Source organism: Propithecus coquereli, unplaced genomic scaffold, assembly GCF_000956105.1.
Source record: "Propithecus coquereli isolate 6110/MARCELLA unplaced genomic scaffold, Pcoq_1.0 Scaffold168, whole genome shotgun sequence".
Classification (NCBI taxonomy): domain Eukaryota; kingdom Metazoa; phylum Chordata; class Mammalia; order Primates; family Indriidae; genus Propithecus; species Propithecus coquereli.
In genome coordinates this window covers 1170999-1187904 of record NW_012141413.1, presented here as the reverse complement: position 1 = coordinate 1187904, position 16906 = coordinate 1170999, and the positions used below count along the sequence as shown (strand labels likewise).

The 16906-nt window shown below is 44.7% G+C and overlaps 2 protein-coding genes across 2 annotated transcripts in view; one reads left to right on the top strand and one right to left on the bottom strand.

Moving 5' to 3' along the window:
• IL17D (interleukin 17D) overlaps window positions 1-1285 on the top strand; it is a 16922-nt gene extending 15637 nt beyond the window's left edge. Inside the window, exon 2 of the mRNA XM_012641735.1 lies at window positions 961-1285. Coding sequence (XP_012497189.1) covers window positions 961-1279 — 319 coding nt within the window. The 3' untranslated portion in view covers window positions 1280-1285. The remainder of the gene's footprint in view (window positions 1-960) is intronic.
• Window positions 1-16906, bottom strand: part of N6AMT2 (N-6 adenine-specific DNA methyltransferase 2 (putative)) — a 25873-nt gene that overhangs the window by 2059 nt on the left and 6908 nt on the right. The window contains exons 2-5 of the mRNA XM_012641734.1: window positions 14657-14819; window positions 12163-12245; window positions 8922-9202; window positions 5938-6876 (exon numbers count right to left, since the gene is read on the bottom strand). Coding sequence (XP_012497188.1) covers window positions 6740-6876; window positions 8922-9202; window positions 12163-12245; window positions 14657-14800 — 645 coding nt within the window. The 5' untranslated portion in view covers window positions 14801-14819 and the 3' untranslated portion in view covers window positions 5938-6739. The remainder of the gene's footprint in view (window positions 1-5937; window positions 6877-8921; window positions 9203-12162; window positions 12246-14656; window positions 14820-16906) is intronic.

Below are 16906 nucleotides of genomic sequence, written 5' to 3'. Positions count from 1 at the left end.
TGTCACGTGCCTGCACATGTGCGTCTGCCGCTTGGCTGGCTGGAGAAGCCGCGGGAGAGACTCAGATGTGAGGGTCTGTGGGACTCCGCCGCGGAGAAGTAGGATGGTCTGAGGACTGCACGTGTCACACTGGACAGATTAATGCAGCCCCACGAGAAAGGGGCCACTCGGGCGAGGCCCTGGGTTCCCCCAAGGCCCGCTGGCTTTGCGGGGCTGAGGCGGAGGGTGGCGTCCTCCTGCCTGGGGCGCGGTCGCCTCCTCCTAGGGAGCCCCCGGCCCTCAGGACTTGCTGGCGCGGTGGCCGCAGGCGGCGCGGGGGGCGCTGACCCTCGGTTCTTGGCACCAGACCCGAGGACGGGGAGACGGGAGGAGGCCCAGCCTGACGGGGTTCAGACCGTCGCTCATTCTTCCAGTACCCCGGGCGGCCGCGGCCCTCGGCGGGGGAAGGCACGTGGACCCTGGGGCGCCTCGGCCACGTGTGGCCTTCTGCACGCGGGCCCGCGGCTGCCTTAGCTGGCGGCTCTGCGGTGGCGCTGTCTCCCTGGCGGCCGGGGCTGCGAGCTGCGGTCCGCAGGCCCACGGGGTCTCGCTGTTCGGTGGGCACCTGTCATGCACGCGCAGGCTGCAGAGGTGCCATCTGTCTACTCAAGAGTGGCAGGGGCTCTGAAAGCAGTTTCGGGGGCGGCTCAAGCACGGCCGACAGCGCTGTCTTCGCGTGTGACGTCCAGCAGTTCGGTGGCTTAGATCAGGGCTTCGCAAGGCCGCCCACCCGAGGAGGGTCGGAGGTAGGTGGGGGCGCCAGGCCCAACCCTCGTCCCCGTTCCCTTTAATCCGTGACCTCCACACATTACTCCACCCGTTTTCTTGGTCTCAGAAGCAGAAATCTCGGCGGCTGCCGTTCTGCGCGTGCAGGGTCCCAGCGGCCCAACGCGCGAGCTCAACGCGTGCTCTCTCCCGCAGGATCTCCTACGACCCCGCCAGGTACCCCAAGTACCTGCCGGAAGCCTACTGCCTGTGCCGCGGCTGCCTGACCGGGCTGTTCGGGGAGGAGGACTTCCGCTTCCGCAGCGCGCCGGTGTACGTGCCCGCCGTCGTGCTGCGCCGCACGGCCGCCTGCGCCGGGGGCCGCGCCGTCTACGCCGAGGACTACGTCACCGTCCCCGTGGGCTGCACCTGCGTCCCCGAGCCCGAGAAGGACGCGGACAGCATCAACTCCAGCATGGACAAGCAGGCCGCCAAGCTCCTGCTCGGCCCCAACGACGAGCCGGCCCGCCCCTGAGCGCGCTCGTGCTCGGTCTCGAAGGGCGTCGGCGGCCGGGCAGGGCGGGGTGGGCACCAAACCCAGGCCTGGCTTTCCAGCTAGGATAGTTAGGGTCAGCCGACGCGGGCATGTCCTGGCTTGCTTTGTAGGCTAAAGTGGGTAGTCGTTGGAAGCTGATGGGAAGTGACCGCCACCCTGAGGGCGGCCCGCGCCAGGCGGTCGGGACCGGTCCTCCGCGCTCCTGGCGGCAGACCCGGCTGTGCCTCCCAGCGCGGCGGGTGCGGGCCGTGGCTCCCACGACTGGGCGCTCTGAGAGGGAGAGAGACGTATGTGCTTTTTAAAGAATTTTTTTTTTAAGTAGAGCAACTATACCTACTTTTTAAGTCAACTGTTTTCAATAGGGGCAGAAACTATTTTTATAGTAGCAATTTGGAGCAACTATATTAAAATTTTTTACTTGACATATAAACATTTTATAAGCATTCAGTTTTCACTTCCTGTGGTAGAATTTTTTAGAAGCATCGTTGGAATTCTCGATAAACTCTTTAGCTGGCACTGTGGCCTGGGTCTCTGGATTCAGCCTCTCGCCCATGGCTGATGACGCCGAAATGGACACACGTGAATGGGACCTACGATCGTTTCCACTGAAGGTCTTCAGAGGCCACCAGGTGAACAAAAGGGCTGGAGAGGCAGCTCGTACGATCCCAGAATGGGCTAAGAATTCCAGAAATCTCAAATTTGGTTTTAGTTATCGGTATATAAATGGTCTCAAACTTACACAATCCAAGTTTTTGGTTTTTTTCACTTTTGAAGGCTACTGGGGCCAATTTGTGAATAAGAGGTGGTGAGATAAAAGGTGGAATGTGACATTTTTGCCAATTCTTAGGAACAATCCAAGCAAGTAATGACTTGGTTGTAAGGGTTTTGGGATCAGGCCGAATACGAGGAGAAAGTGGGCCAATTTGGAATTTCCAGAGATCAATACTGCAGCTGCTTTTTCTACAAACTGCAGTGTGAGCTAAGTCCTTACTCTTTTCTTTATTGAAAGTCTGTCTCTGAACACAATTATTTTGTAAAATTATTAGAAGTTCTTTTTAAAGCATTAAACAATTATAGGTGAAGCATGTGCTGGTTGTGTGCATTTCTCTCCGAATTTTGCTTAGATGGGCTGGACTGATTTTTTAGAGGAAATGCGTTAACTAAAGTCTTCACTTTGTCATCTTACGGTTGAGGTTTAAGTTCATCAGAATTTGATTTGGTCCTAAGAAAGATCAACTAGTCATGACAATCTCTTTGATCTTTTGTGATACCCCCAACCAAGACCAAGAAGTGTCCTTTATTCATATGTATTTCACACCCAAGCTTCATCTACCACAGAAAGGAGAGAGTTGCCTTTCTTCCATTACCCAGTATCAGCCTTAGTTTGATCCAGACAGAAGGGTCACTCAGAGAACTTTCAGCTCCTGCTAAATATTGACGGAAATTGTGTATAAAAAACATCGCTGGGTAAAATTCACGTTGTCCAAATAAAAAATTCAAAATTGAAAGCAATAGCTCTGCAGACTTTGGGAAATTTTACTTCCCCATTCAACCTCTGGGGGAAAAAAACGGTACATCCGGTGGTGGTATGTCTAGAATACATTCCTGTCCAGAAAACAGAAGGTTTAAAGGAACAATCAACAAATACATAAATCGGAAGGAAAAACTGCTTTTCAAGCCCGTGATGTGGATGTTGTTCCAGTCATTGCTGCTATTATGTCACATTTTCCAGGCCACTCCTCAAATACAAATAGTGCAAGCTCAGAGGAAGGCGCATTCAGGAGAGCAAACTATTTGCATGGGGAAAATGTCACGAATTTATTTATTGTATTAATCATTACTTTATACTCAGCCTGTTAAAAAGTACCACATTCTCAATGAAGAAATTAACTTTCCATTCTATGAGCTAGAAAAGCAGCCTTTATTTGTGTTTTTTCTCTGAATGGTCTATTCATCCACTTAGCAAATACCTATTGGGCACCTCCCTGGTTCCAGTTAACGAGCTCTTGCAAGACAACTGTCAACAACACACATCTCTTTCTTCAGCTAAAACGAATAAAAGACAGAAGCTGCCAGAGCAGAATCAGAGGTTTACGTGTGCCAGCTGCTCGCATGCTGGGGGCTGCCTTATGAATCTGCATTCCTTTGTCTCAATGAGCTGCGTTTTCCTTGTTTATGAAACGAGGTTGTGGAGGTTGGTAAAGCACCTAGCACAGTGCCTGGCATGCAGTAGGCACTAACACACATCGCCCCAATCGTTTATAAGCTGCATTTAAAATAACTATCAAGCTAAGCCGCCTTCATGTTATGTTTATTGCAGGCATCTGTCACTTGGAAGTGACTTTTTGTATAAAAGTTTAAAATGAAATCTGGAGGCAGCCACAATTTGAGATATGTTGAAATTAGAGGTGGCGGCTAAGTCTGGGGAGGTGCTGTTCCAATGAACAAGATTTCATGGAGCAGAATTTTGTTCTCTTATTAAAACTAAAGGATTTTGGAGGGGCTGGGGGTGTTGGTATCTCGTTTTACCAAACAGGGAAGTTTACACATTGGAGAAACTATGCTAGCCAAAGTTCAATGCCATCTCCCTGCCCTCAGTCCCACTAGGCTGAGTTCTTCACGCCGCAGTTAACGTGGCCTGGGCCCACCCGCGTGGGCACCATTCATTCCTAGGCTTTCCAGAGGTGCAACCTGGTACAGTTCAGACCTGCTTCCCCTCCTCCCAGAAAAGTGCAAGTTTCCGTCAAATGAATTCTATGTTGAGGACTGGGTGGCAACCCTTGGAATGGAGGTACTTTGCTGGTTACTGAAGATCTTTTCCAACCAACTGACAGTGTTTCAATTGTATACTTGTTCTGTAAACATGGACTCATTTGGGAATAGCCATCGAGACACATTCTGCAAATACCAACAGTTCCATGTTCAGGTGCCAATTACCCACACTTCTTGTTTTACTGCATTTTTTAGTAGGCCAAAGGGGGGGGAACAGCCATTTTTAGTAACTGGCTGCAGCTCTGATCTTAGAACAGAATGGAAGGGGAACGAGCACATACTCCTGCATGAACTGCAGTTTCACACTTCGCCATGCATCCCGTTTGTGCTATGCAGGCACCCATCGCCCCCCACCCCCCAGCTACAGGGAAACGTCTGGCTTTTGTGAGCAAAACAGAATTATCCTGTTCCTTCCCACTCATGTGAAAGCTACTTTGTCTCTCACTGCAACTCTCTGAATCAGAAAGGACTTACAAAGATGTTTACAAAAACATTCTTTCCGCCTTTGAAGTCTGTAGGTAAGGTGTAAGAGGCGAGGGAAAGCTCGTTCCACGCCTGCATTCATGATGCACAGACAGAGCGACGGCATCGGCCTGGCCCGGCCTCCTGGCAACTGCCCCCTGAGCGCCTCCCGCCTGATTAGACAGACCCCAAGGAACACACCGGGCCTGATGAGTCTTTTTTAAAGGTTGCAGAGGTATAGCTGCAGCTCTTTTATGAAATCCAGAAGTAGATCATATACAAACACAGATATGCTAAAATCAAAATCACATCAGGGTTCCAAAGCCACGAAACAACACCTTGGCTGCTTATTAAACAAAAACGCAATTTCCTCATTTCGTAAGCCTAAGACTCATGTACATTTTTGATATGCGTCAAGGTTAACCTTCTCCCCCTGACTCCTGTGAAGAAATAACGTTTCTCTTCAACTAAATGCTAGATTTATGGGACAACTACAACTCTGTTATTTCTAGGCTGCTCCTCTCCCGCAATTCCTAAGTTAAACATTGCATTCCTCTACATAATTTGTTACTGACCCAAGTAATTCTTAGCAAACCGATTCATAGGGAAATAATAAAGTCAGGGTTATTTTTTAAAGAACAGACATTTATACTTAACGTGTGCCAGATGGTACTGATAAAATATCAATGTCTCATAAAAACAGTGATTTTTAAAGTAAACTAAAAGTCATTCAGAAGTATGACAGCTGAGGGCTGAGAAACAGCAGGAAGGGGCAGGTCCCCCAGGCTTCCTGAGCACGGCTGGGTGTGCCTGGCCCTCCTTGGGCCGGCCAGGACAGGCTGGGTTTTTTCCCAGTAATGAGCGCACCGTCTCTGATGTCCAACAGCACATGGTCATTTCTGCACCCCCCCATGTCCCCTGCAGGGGGGCTGTAGCCCTGCCCTACTCGAGCACTGGACAGCCAGAGAGAAGTGACATATGCCACTTCCTTCCACACTGTGTTGGCCAAAGCAAGTCATAGGAGGTGGGGGAGTGTAATCCTTTCCCAGAGAGAGGGTGTTAATTTTTTGGAAAATTTTTATTCTAAAATGATCGTAGATTCTCAGGCAATTGGAAAAATACTACAGATAGGTCTCATGTACCCTTTACCCAGTTTCCCCCGATGGTAATATCTGACCTAACTATAGTGCAATGTCACAACCAGAAAACAGACACTGGTTCAACTGACAGACCCCATCACAAGTTGACCAGTGTTACACGCGCTCATTTGCATGTGTGTGGTTCTGTGTAACGCTGCCACATGTGCAGGCGCGTGAAACCACCGCCACGGACAAGACACAGACCAGCACGCAAGCACCAGAGAACTCCCCCTGCGCCCGTCCTGACCGCTACCAACCACTGACCTGTTCTCCTCAGAGAACGTCATAACTGGAAACATCCGGTGTGTGATCTTTGGGGATTCTCTTCACTGAGTTCGATTCCTTGAGGTCCATCCCAGCTGCGTGGATCAACAGCTCATCCTTCTGGCCGCTGCAGCCCTCCGGGCTGTGGGTGTGTGACGAACGTGCTTCGAACAGAGACTCCACTTTGGCTCTAGGCTGCGGTTTACCGAGGGCACTGTCATCTGCTCAGGCAATTTGGAACAGGGACCTGGGTTCCCCTCCCGTCACCCTCAGCCCTCCCAGAACTAGGGAGAGGAGGAGAATGCCAGAGGCACTCAGACACCAGCTCCTCTCATGGAGGCAAGCCGCGTCTCCTCGCCGGGCTGGAGCAGGACGGGGGTGCGGCCTCGAGAGCCCTCGGATGCTACCAGACTGCGCCAGGCAGGCAGAAGGGGCCCATGTTCAGGGAACCTATGGCCTGAGGCAGACGCCAAGGTCCTGTCTAATTCAGGAGGCCTTGGGCAAGCCACTAAGCTGTTTGCTCTTCTGTTTTTACATACGTTAAATGAGGAGAGTGGATTAGGCAGGTTCTAAGATTTCTTCCAACTCTAATTCCATGGATTCAGGTTGGCAGAAGCTCTAGGGACGCCCTCCTTAAGGAAACAATAATGAGAGGTTGTGTCCTTATTTTGAAACTTAGGCCAGGGACAGCTCCTGTTTGGTGGGGAGGGGAGGAGGTTGTAACTTTTCAGTGTACTAAGAAAATAAGAACAGAGGAGAAATGTGCCAGGGGTCCTTTACTGCGTTATGTTACTGTCTGTATTTAGAGCCCACAGTCTAGCCCAGATTCATAATTCACGTAACAGCAAAACGCGTTTGCCAAGTTTCGGGTATGTTTTGGGATAAACTTGCACATCTTCACCCCAAGGAGTTCTGCCGCCAGTTCTTCCATGATGGCACCTGAGGAGAACAAAGTAAATGAATCCAAAGAGTGAGTCACCAGCCGAGAGCTCAGCGCCAAAGCAGCCCCGCAGAGGGGGTTCCAAAGTCCCGAGAGCAGTACTTGACGACAGAGCCCCAGAAGGATGGGGGAGGGACTGTCCCTTCTCCAGCATTTTTGCAAATTACCTATTTTCTCCATTTCTTTTTTGTGTAATAAATAATTTTCCTACTTTTGCAAAACTGAGACACTTAGAAATTTAGAAGTAGATTATATCCTACAAACGAACATAAGGAAAGCAAAAATCATTGCTAAACGCTAGGGTTTCCCAATGTCCAGTCAAGAACCTCTTCTTCAGTAATACCTAATCTTACAAACTGGTACGAACACATTGCTACCTTTTCACTGACTGCTTCCAGTTTCTACCCCTGGCCCAACACGGCCAGCTCCCCTCGTCTCCTGGCAGGAGGTGGCCTTGGCAGCCCTCACGGGCCAGAAACACAGGACAGCCCCAATTCTTGCCCTTTCTTCCCCCACACTCAGAGCACAGTGAGCTCTTCCAATTTTATCTCCAAAGCATCTCTTTAATCCATCCCCTGCCTGCCCCTCCTACTGCCGTGACCTTGTCCGGACTGCTGTTGTCGCTCACCTGGACGTTGCCACAGCCCATGCGGCGCCTGCGCCCACTTGCCCCATGAAACCTCTTCCGTACAAAATTAAAACCAACTTCTTTAGACAAATTGGATCCTGTCGCTTTTGGGAGACACTCTGAGCACTTTAAAAAAGAAAACCCCAACTCCCAATTGTCGCCTGTGGGGGTCCTCTTGCCCAGCCCTGTGCCTGGGCTGGCTCGAAGCCCCTCAAGACTCACTGCACCAGCCCTGCCAGTCTCTGTTTCTTTCATGACGCTTGTCACAATTAGAATGCACTTCGTTGATATGTTTTGTTACCTTTTTAAAGCTATCTCCTAAAACTAAAATGTATACTCCATGAGGTCAGAGCGCTGCCTGTGTTAGTAAGCAGTTGAATTAATAAGCATTAAATAAATTACTATATTTGTGTGATCAAAGAGTAGCATTCTTGACCAAATAGCCAATTCCATAACACCAAAGGACAGACTCCCTGCAGCTCACCCCTGCTTGGAGCTGGGTGCTGGGAGAGAAGTGTGGCCCTGAGAGCCCAGGCCTAGGACCGGGAACAGCACCTGTGGGCCTGGACTCCCAGGGTGCCCAGAAGTCGAGAGACTGGGTGGGAATGTTTTAGTTCCCAAATTTTACTATACTGAATTTTACTATGGTCACCTTAAGAAAGTATATCAATCTCAGACTCTTCTACTTCAACAAACGTCATCTAATGTCTAGCTCTATAATCTTAGGCAACTCACTCCAACTCTGTAGATTCCAAATTTCTCTTTTATCGAGTAGAGAGGCTGGATCACATACTACTACTGCTGATGACGATGATGATGATGATTAATTAAAAGTAATGGCTAACACTCATCCAGCAGTCACTATGCGCCAGACCCTGAGATGAGTACTTAATGTGTATTGTGTCGCTGAATTCTCCACAACCCTCAGAGACAGGTAGTATTATCAGTTCTAATTTACAGATAAGGAAACTGGGAACAGAGAGGTTAAATAACTCGTTTAGGGTCACATAGAAAGTGGTGATTCAGGATTTGAGGGTTTTTTTTGAGACAGAGTCTCCCCGTCACCCAGGCTGGAGTGCAGTGGCACAATCGCAGCTCACGGTAACCTTGAACTCCTGGGCTCAAACGATCCTCCCGCCTCAGCCTCCTGAGTGGCTGGGACTCAGGAGTACACACCACCACGTGCAGCTAATTTTTCTTATTTTTTGTAGGGATAGGGTCTTACTGTGTTGCCCAGACTGGTCACAAATTCCTGGCCTCAAGTGATCCTCCCGCCTCCCCAAGTGCTGGGGTTACAGGTGTGAGCCACTGCACCTGGCCCAGAACTTGAGTTTCAAATTTCTTCCAACTCTTGAAACCAAAGACTTGTACATCCACTGTCACTGGCTTTTGTGAGACATGAAATGTGGCACCTACCAGTGCACAGCAGAATCTTGCCCCGAGTCAGGTACTTGATGGTTTCTGACGTTTTTCTGAGACATTCCTCAGAAAGATAGGGAGGATCCGCTATTACGATGTCAAAACTATGTGCAGCAATTTTTTTAGGTAAATCCAATGGATTATTGTAATCATAGAAGATAAATTCCTCTCCATACATGGCAAATCTTTTGTCATATTCGAAGATGTATATTGAAAAGTCTTCTCTGTGCAGCTCTCTGAGTTTCTGGTACACGCTGGGGGCACTCACACATGCTATTCTAGAAGACAAAACGAACACACTCATGAAAGAGCTTTAATAGATAGCTCATGGCGTTAAATAACTATTTCACCTCCCCCCCCAAAAAATAGGTCCTAGTGTTCAGATTTTCTTAAAGGAAATAATAGTGTAAACTAATGTGACAGTAAATTTTGGGTAAAAAAAGTTATAGTTTAAAGAATTTGGTATTTAAAAATCTACAACTCATAATTTTGAGGTATGAAAGGATAAATGTGCTTTTTATAGTAAAAAATGTGAAACATCAGGAACACATTATAACAAAAGTTAGATGTAGTTAGCCCAAAGCCTAAATTTACCTTTTATTTTCATGTTGGGCCTTTAATAGGTAATTCAAATGCTTTTAGTCCCAACTTAATATTTTGAAGTCATTTTGTAATACTCATGATGTTGAAAGACAAACCTCAAATTACTCCAGTTTCCAAAAAGATACATTAAAATGGGGTTTCACTGCAGACAAGCTATTTTGAATTTATGCTTCTTTTTTGTATAAGGAAATTAAAAATCTGTTTCATTACAGGCAGTCCACGGTTTTATGAATGGGTAGTGTTCCAAGAGTTAACTCTTAAAACTAGCTGCTGAAAAAGCTAGACATAACCTAAATAATTGAATTATTGAGTTGACTATGGTAAATCTGTCACAATGAAATCATTTGTAGCCACTTTAAAAAGACCAAAGCTGCCCTCTGTATGCTGATAAGGAACATATTGACACTGAGGGCTCCCCAGGAGATAGCTCATCCAGACCCTCCAACTGTAGGGACCAAAGTAGATAAGCCCACCCATGTGTCCATGCTTCCAGCTTTTGAGTGCTCCCCCTGTAAATATGAATGGAGAGCTGGGGGTCAGCAGACAAGGAACACACCTTAGATAAATATCTAATATTAAATAAACAGAAAGCAGAGACTATGCAGGGAGAAGAAAACTGTTTAAAAGATCCTATAATATCCTCAGAAGAATGAACAAGATACAATAATAAATATTCAGAGACCAAAAAAGAGCTATAGACAATTACAAATATGGTAACAGACACGGTAAACTCAGTAGAAAATTTAGATGATAAAGTTGAGGAATTCACCAGAAAGTAGGGTAAAGAGGCAATAGATAGAAAAAGAAGAAAATTAGAAGATCAGGTCCAATATTCAAATAATAGAAGTTCCAGAAAGAGGAATAGAAAAAAACAGTGGGCAAAGAAATCAAAGAACTAATTTAAGATAATTTTCTCAAACTGAAGGACATGAATGATGAGGATGAAGGGCTCCCCAGTGCCCGGGATAGTAGATGAAAGCTCCACACCAGGACACATTGAATACTGGGGCTTGAGAGAAAATCCTAAACTTGCAGTAGGCAGAGATGCAAAAGCAGGTTTCCTACAAGAAATCAGAATGACACTGGACTTCTTACTAGCACCTATGAAAGCCTGGAGACAATGGAGCTATGCCTTCAAAACCTGGAACGAGCTATCCAACAAAACTATCACAGTCAAGAGTAAGGGTAGGACAAAAGCATTTGCAGACATGAATGTTCAATCCCTTGTACCTTTTCTATGGAAGCTATAAGAGGATGTGCGCCTCCATCACAAGGCTATAAACTAGGAATCAGGTTCGGGAAACAGGGAGTCTAGAAGGAGAGAGGTAAAAGGGAGCACATTGGTGAAGGGAGATACCAAGCTAAGAGCTGAGCAAAGCTAGAGAGCAACCAGTGCAACTGGAACAGGTTGCAAAGCCCTGGGAGTAATTTTTTTCAAGAAGTTGAAGTGGTTTAACTTACTGATAGGAGATTTAGACACAGAATTTGGGGATTAATTAGTGATACGGATATAGAATACATAAAAAATAAGAGAATTATTTTTTCAGGAAAAATGAAAAGTTGTACAGGAAGGAGAATGAAAAAGCTCAACTGTAAAGAACACTTATGTAGTCATAACAATATAAATCCTGTTATAACCAAAATTAAAATATATTAATAACTCTGTAGGGTACACAGAAAGCATGCATATCATGTGGTAACAGCATAGGATCAAAGAGCTAAATCCTCATTCTCTATGGTGAGAAGTCAAGAAATAATGTCGAAAAGTGACAAATCAAGAAGTAACACTATCAACATGTTATTTGGAAATCTGACTGTAAATACCAAGGAATGAATTGAAAGGGAGATGAAAGTGGGGGCAGTTATGGGGGAAATTAGAAATGGATTTTTTTGAATAAATCTGTTATAAACAATTTAAATTATATGCATGCAAAGTTTTGATAAAAATAACAACCAAACTAATAAAAAAGAAACCCATATGCCGGGCGCGGTGGCTCACGCCTGTAATCCTAGCACTCTAGGAGGCCGAGGTGGACGGATTGTTTGAGCTCAGGAGTTCGAGACCAGCCTGAGCAAGAGCGAGACCCCGTCTCTACTAAAAATAGAAAAAAATTAGATGGACAACTAAAAATATATAGGAAAAAAAAAATTAGCTGGGCATGGTGGCACATGCCTGTAGTCCCAGCTACTGGGGAGGCTGAAGCAGGAGGATCGCTTGAGCCCAGGAGTTTGAGGTTGCTGTGAGCTAGGCTGACGCCACGGCACTCTACTCAGGGCAGTAGAGTGAGACTCTGTCTCAAAAAAAAAAGAAATCTATATTCTTAAAACTTCAGAAAAGTCAAACATTAAGATTTTCTCTTTTAAAGCAAACTCCAGAAGTATAAAGGTAAGAAACAGGTTACAAAATGTTACAATAAAGAACAGAGATGAGAAGCCCTACAAGGAATAGATCTCTGAGGGGTCCCTGGACTCAGTGTTGAAGTGGGTCTTAATTTGTCATGTGCTGCAAACCAGGGTCGATAATTTTTTCACAGTATAGTTCAGACTTCTTGCAAACCGTCTCTCACCTAGGAAGGACATTCAAAATATTACTTTGGATTAGAAGACAAAAAGAGAAATAAAATTTGAATCTCACCTGCCACCTTCTCCAGCAGCAGCAATGGCTTCCTGTGCAAGGCGCAAAGCAGTTTCCTGACTATACCAAAACTGGCTCAATTGCTGTAACAGAGGAATGGGTTGCTATCATTTTTAGAATTGGCATAAACTTTGTTCTTTTATATCTACTATGTCAGCATGCATATATTTAAGAAATTTTCTTTTGAAAATTAATATTTCTTTGAAATTATTTTAAATTAATACAAGCCCCTAATGGATTAATGGAATCTATGCATTGAGTCTCAATGGCTGCTAACATCACATAAGGATGACTTACAGTCAATGTTTCTCCTGATGGAAGAATATATCCCAACCTTTATATTAGTCTTGCCAAAAAAAATCAAACTTGAATCTGATTAAGCTTCTAGATTCAACTAGCAATGAACAGAATTATAAACACAGAGGATGGAAGAACATGTTAAATGGCACCACAGGATGCGAACAGCAAAATCCAGACTGTGCTACTTTCCACGGCCTCATCTTTACCTCAGGTGTGTTTCCTGGAATTACTTGTTTTTCCCTCAGGGCAAGTTGTTTGTTTTTCATCTTGCTCCTTCTGTTTCATGCTGATTGATGATTTTTTAAAAACTTCTAGTGATCCTTGATTATCTAATCATATTTACAAATTAAGGATGATTTTAATGAAAAAATAGCTTGGTTTTCCTCTGTAATAGTATAGACTCATTTCTCCAACTGGCCTCTGCCCACTGAGTGACAGGGCAGAGGCAGCCTGCCGCACGGGAAGTGCACACGGGATTCTCACTTTAAAAACGTGCTCAGAGTGGAAACAACTCAAATGCCTATCAACTGATGGAGGGACAGACAAAATGGAGTATACTGAACAATGGAATATTATTCACTCATAAAAAGGAATGAGGTGCTGATACATGCTAAACATGGATGACTACTGGAAACATTATGCTAAGTGAAAGAAAACAGACACAAAAGATCATGTACTATATGATTCCATTTATAGGAAACAACCAGAAGTGGCACATCCATAGAGACAAAAAGTTCATTAGTGGTTGCCAGGGGTTGGGGGAATTGTGGAATTGGGAGGTGACAACTAAAGGGGATAAGGTCTTTGTGAGGCAGTGAAAATGTTCTAATGGTGATGACTGCACCTATCTGTAAACTGACTAAAAACCACTGAATAATACACTTTAAAAAGGTGAACTGTATGTGAATTATATCTCAACTAGCTAAAATCTGATCAAATAGGGAGAGCTTTACTCTGAGTATGGAGGAATTTTGTGTGGTTCCTTCCTAAATGAAACTGCCTTTTCCCCTTTCTCTTTGTCTGTGGCAGAGCTCTGGAGCTATCTTAGATTCTACTCTGTGTCTCTTTCCATATTTCCTACCCAAATTAGGGCATTCCCAAAGCAGATTCTCCAGTTTGTTTAGTGAGAAATCCTCTGAGATTTGGCCTGGAGGCGCGTACCTCCCATGCTTTGTTTGACATCTGGATAAGATTAGGAGGGTAAGATACCAACTGGCCCAACTATGGTAGCAGGCCACCCTCTAATTAATCACACAAAATCAGCCCACGTGCCACTTTTACCCTGTGTTTTCAACAGGCTCTGAGTTTGGAACCCAGAGTCTCCGTGTCCCCCACTGGAAGAAGGGCTCTCGTCTCTGCCACAGTTCTCAGCCAGGGTGGCAGTTTACTCTGCTGTTCACAGACCATCTAATACCCACTTACTTTCTTCCAAAAATCCCTTGAAATATCTGGCCACATTTTTATCACAGTTAGTTTTAAACAGAGGGTAAACAGAAAAAATGTATATAACTGAGCCATCCAAACTGGACACAAAATGTAAAGGATAAAAGCTTCCTTCCAATGGCAAAGGGATGAAGACAGACCTACTACCAAGGGGCAGCCACAGACAACATTTGAGGCTTGTCTGTTTCTCAAGTATCTTCATTTAAAAATTTAAATTTTTAGGTTTCAGTTTATGTTAGGAGTTTCCCTCATTTTTTTCTTTTTTAACTTCTGTTTTTATTTGGGCTATAAAACACAACTAAGTATATATTTATACACCAAAAACTATTAATATTTTCTTAAAAACTCCCTCATCAATTTTTCATTACATGTTTAAGTACCCTTCCACCATTTATGACAATGATATGTTTTTCTCTTTCCAGTAGGATTTCCAGGCCCATAAAAGCTAATAGGGTATCTCTCTATCCAAGAATGAAGAACAAGTTTGTGTTGGACATAACAACACATCACCCCCCTATCCAAAAGGCCCCCCTCCTCTGATCACCAAGCAGCCTGATCGTGAGAACCAGGGAGCTCTCAGTTTATACTGTCCTAAAATGCTCAGGGACTGCTTTCTTAGTTCCCCACAGAGATTATCAGATCACAAGTGACAAGTGACAGAGATTTCGGTATCAGGTGGGATGCAGAACAACACTGGCTGAGTAGCTTCCACATCAGTGTTTTCTGCTGGATATGGAATGCATTTACTTACCCAGTTCTCTTCTATTACTCCGATGTTGTATTTATCATCCCCACCCAGGTCGGTGCGTTGCTTTTGTTCAGCATAAAACTCCTGGAGAGCTGCTAAGGTCTGGGCAGAAAGCTGGGGGGTCTCATCATCTTCCAAGTCACTCATTTCACAAATCGTCTCTAACCTGCAAATCGAGCAATAAATGTTCTATGTGGATTTTGTTTCCTGTTCTTATCAAATAATAATTCAAAACATTTTTTTATTTCACAGCAAGGATCCAAACCAAAGTTAGTTTTATATAGGAAATATACATATTTAAAATTTTTGAGATAAAATATCTACAGAGGGCTTCTACTGAACTACGGTTCAACCAGGGCAGGCTTTTCTTTTAAATCTGTCCAGTTTTTACAAATATCATGTCTTCATTTTTATGATTCCTTGCAGAAGGAAATGTTTACCACAAATATCTGAAGACATTTTGCTTTCTTCTGGTACCCCAGAGGCTATATGCAGACGTCTCGCAGTAGAATCTGTCAGAGATCGTTCTATGCTTAACCGTCACTGGTTACGCGAGCCAAGGCTCGTGAGAGTCATCGGTGGGTGTGAAGGATCAGTAAAAAACGAGGGGTATTAACAGAGATGTGAAAAATAAAAGGGACAATAAGGAGAAGGAGAAGAAGAGTAAAACGAGAAATAGAGAAAAACAAGATATTTTTGCAGACACTGATGGCAGGCACAATTACTTCTTTTTGGGGCACCACCCAGAGGGAGCTATATGGTGAGGTTAGCGTACAGTCCCCTAGCTGGCCAAGACTGCCAAGGCTCTTGACAACAACTGCAAGTTCAGAGGTTTCCCAAAACCACACTTGGGTTCAATAATTTGCTGGAAAGACTCACAGAACTCACTGAGAGCAATTATATTCATAATTAAATTTATTACAGGGAAAAGACACAATTTAGAACCAGCCAAAGGAAGAGACGTAGGGAGGAGTCCATGAGGGTTCCAAACTTGAAGATTCCATCATCCTCAGGACACGTTATCCTCCTGGCATTGATGTTTGACGATATGCGTGGAGTACTGCCAACCCAGGGAGCTCACTGGAGCTTCAGCGTCCAGTTCTTATTGAGGTTTCATTACTGATGGAATAACTGTATAACTAGCTGAAGTCAGTCTCTACAGCTGCGCCCTCCCAGAGTCTGGGCTCAGGGGCCCTCCACGAGTCATCTTGTTAGCATAAACTATCAGATGTGATCTGAGGAGCCCACCATGAATAACAAAGATACTTCTATCACTTGGGAAATTCCAAATGTTTAGAGGTTACCAGCTAGGAGCCAAGACAAAGACCAGGCCTCTCTTTGGGTGAGGTCAAATTCCTTACTACCCAAATATCAAACAAATTACTAAACCAAAAGTTATCTAAAAGCAAAAATCATCTTGTTTCCTTTTTAAAATATTGTGTCTAAGTTTTACAGTGAGTGATGTGTTGAGAATCAGCAAAGATTATTCAAGAGCTTCCTCCTGCTACTTTCTTCCCACTGGTAGACCTGTGTGGGTCTGTCCCACTGGCAGGGTCTAGGGCATGTGCCTGGGCCATCCCTAAAAGGGAGGCTGGGAGAGCAGGACTCAGAATGTCGGAAATACCCAAAGCTTAGGAAGAGTGTTCAAAAGATACTAAACAGCCATTTAAAGTGAGAAATATCTGCTAGATGCTGCTTTTGTTCTTCTTTTCAAAATCAGAGAGCTCTCCACTCTACCCAAGATCCTTAAAACAACAAAAACCTTGTATGCACCAACTAGTGAAACCCAGTATATTTTCACTAAGTACAAACATCTTGTTGATTCCTTCCTTCTTTTCTTCATCAAAGACTTATTTGTATAAAAACTTGCTAATAAACATCTGGTGACGCAAGTTAATCTAAAAATACAAATAATCCCTCTATGAACAAGCAGTTTCCCCTCTAGGAAAAGGAGGAGCAGAACACAAGATACATACAATATGATTAGATTTATATAAAGTTCAAAAACAGGTACAACTAAGAGATGTTGTTTAAGGCAGCGATAGCCTTCTGTTTATCAAAGATAGATGGATTTTGAGCTGGGTGTGGTGGTGCACACCTGTAGTCCCAGCTACTCAGGGGGTTGAGGGAAGAGGATCACTTGGACCAGGAGTTCAAGGCTGCAGTGAGCTATGATAGTGTGAATAGCCACTGCACTCCAGCCTGGGCAACACAGCAAGACCCTGTCTCTAAAAATAACAAAAAACAAACAAA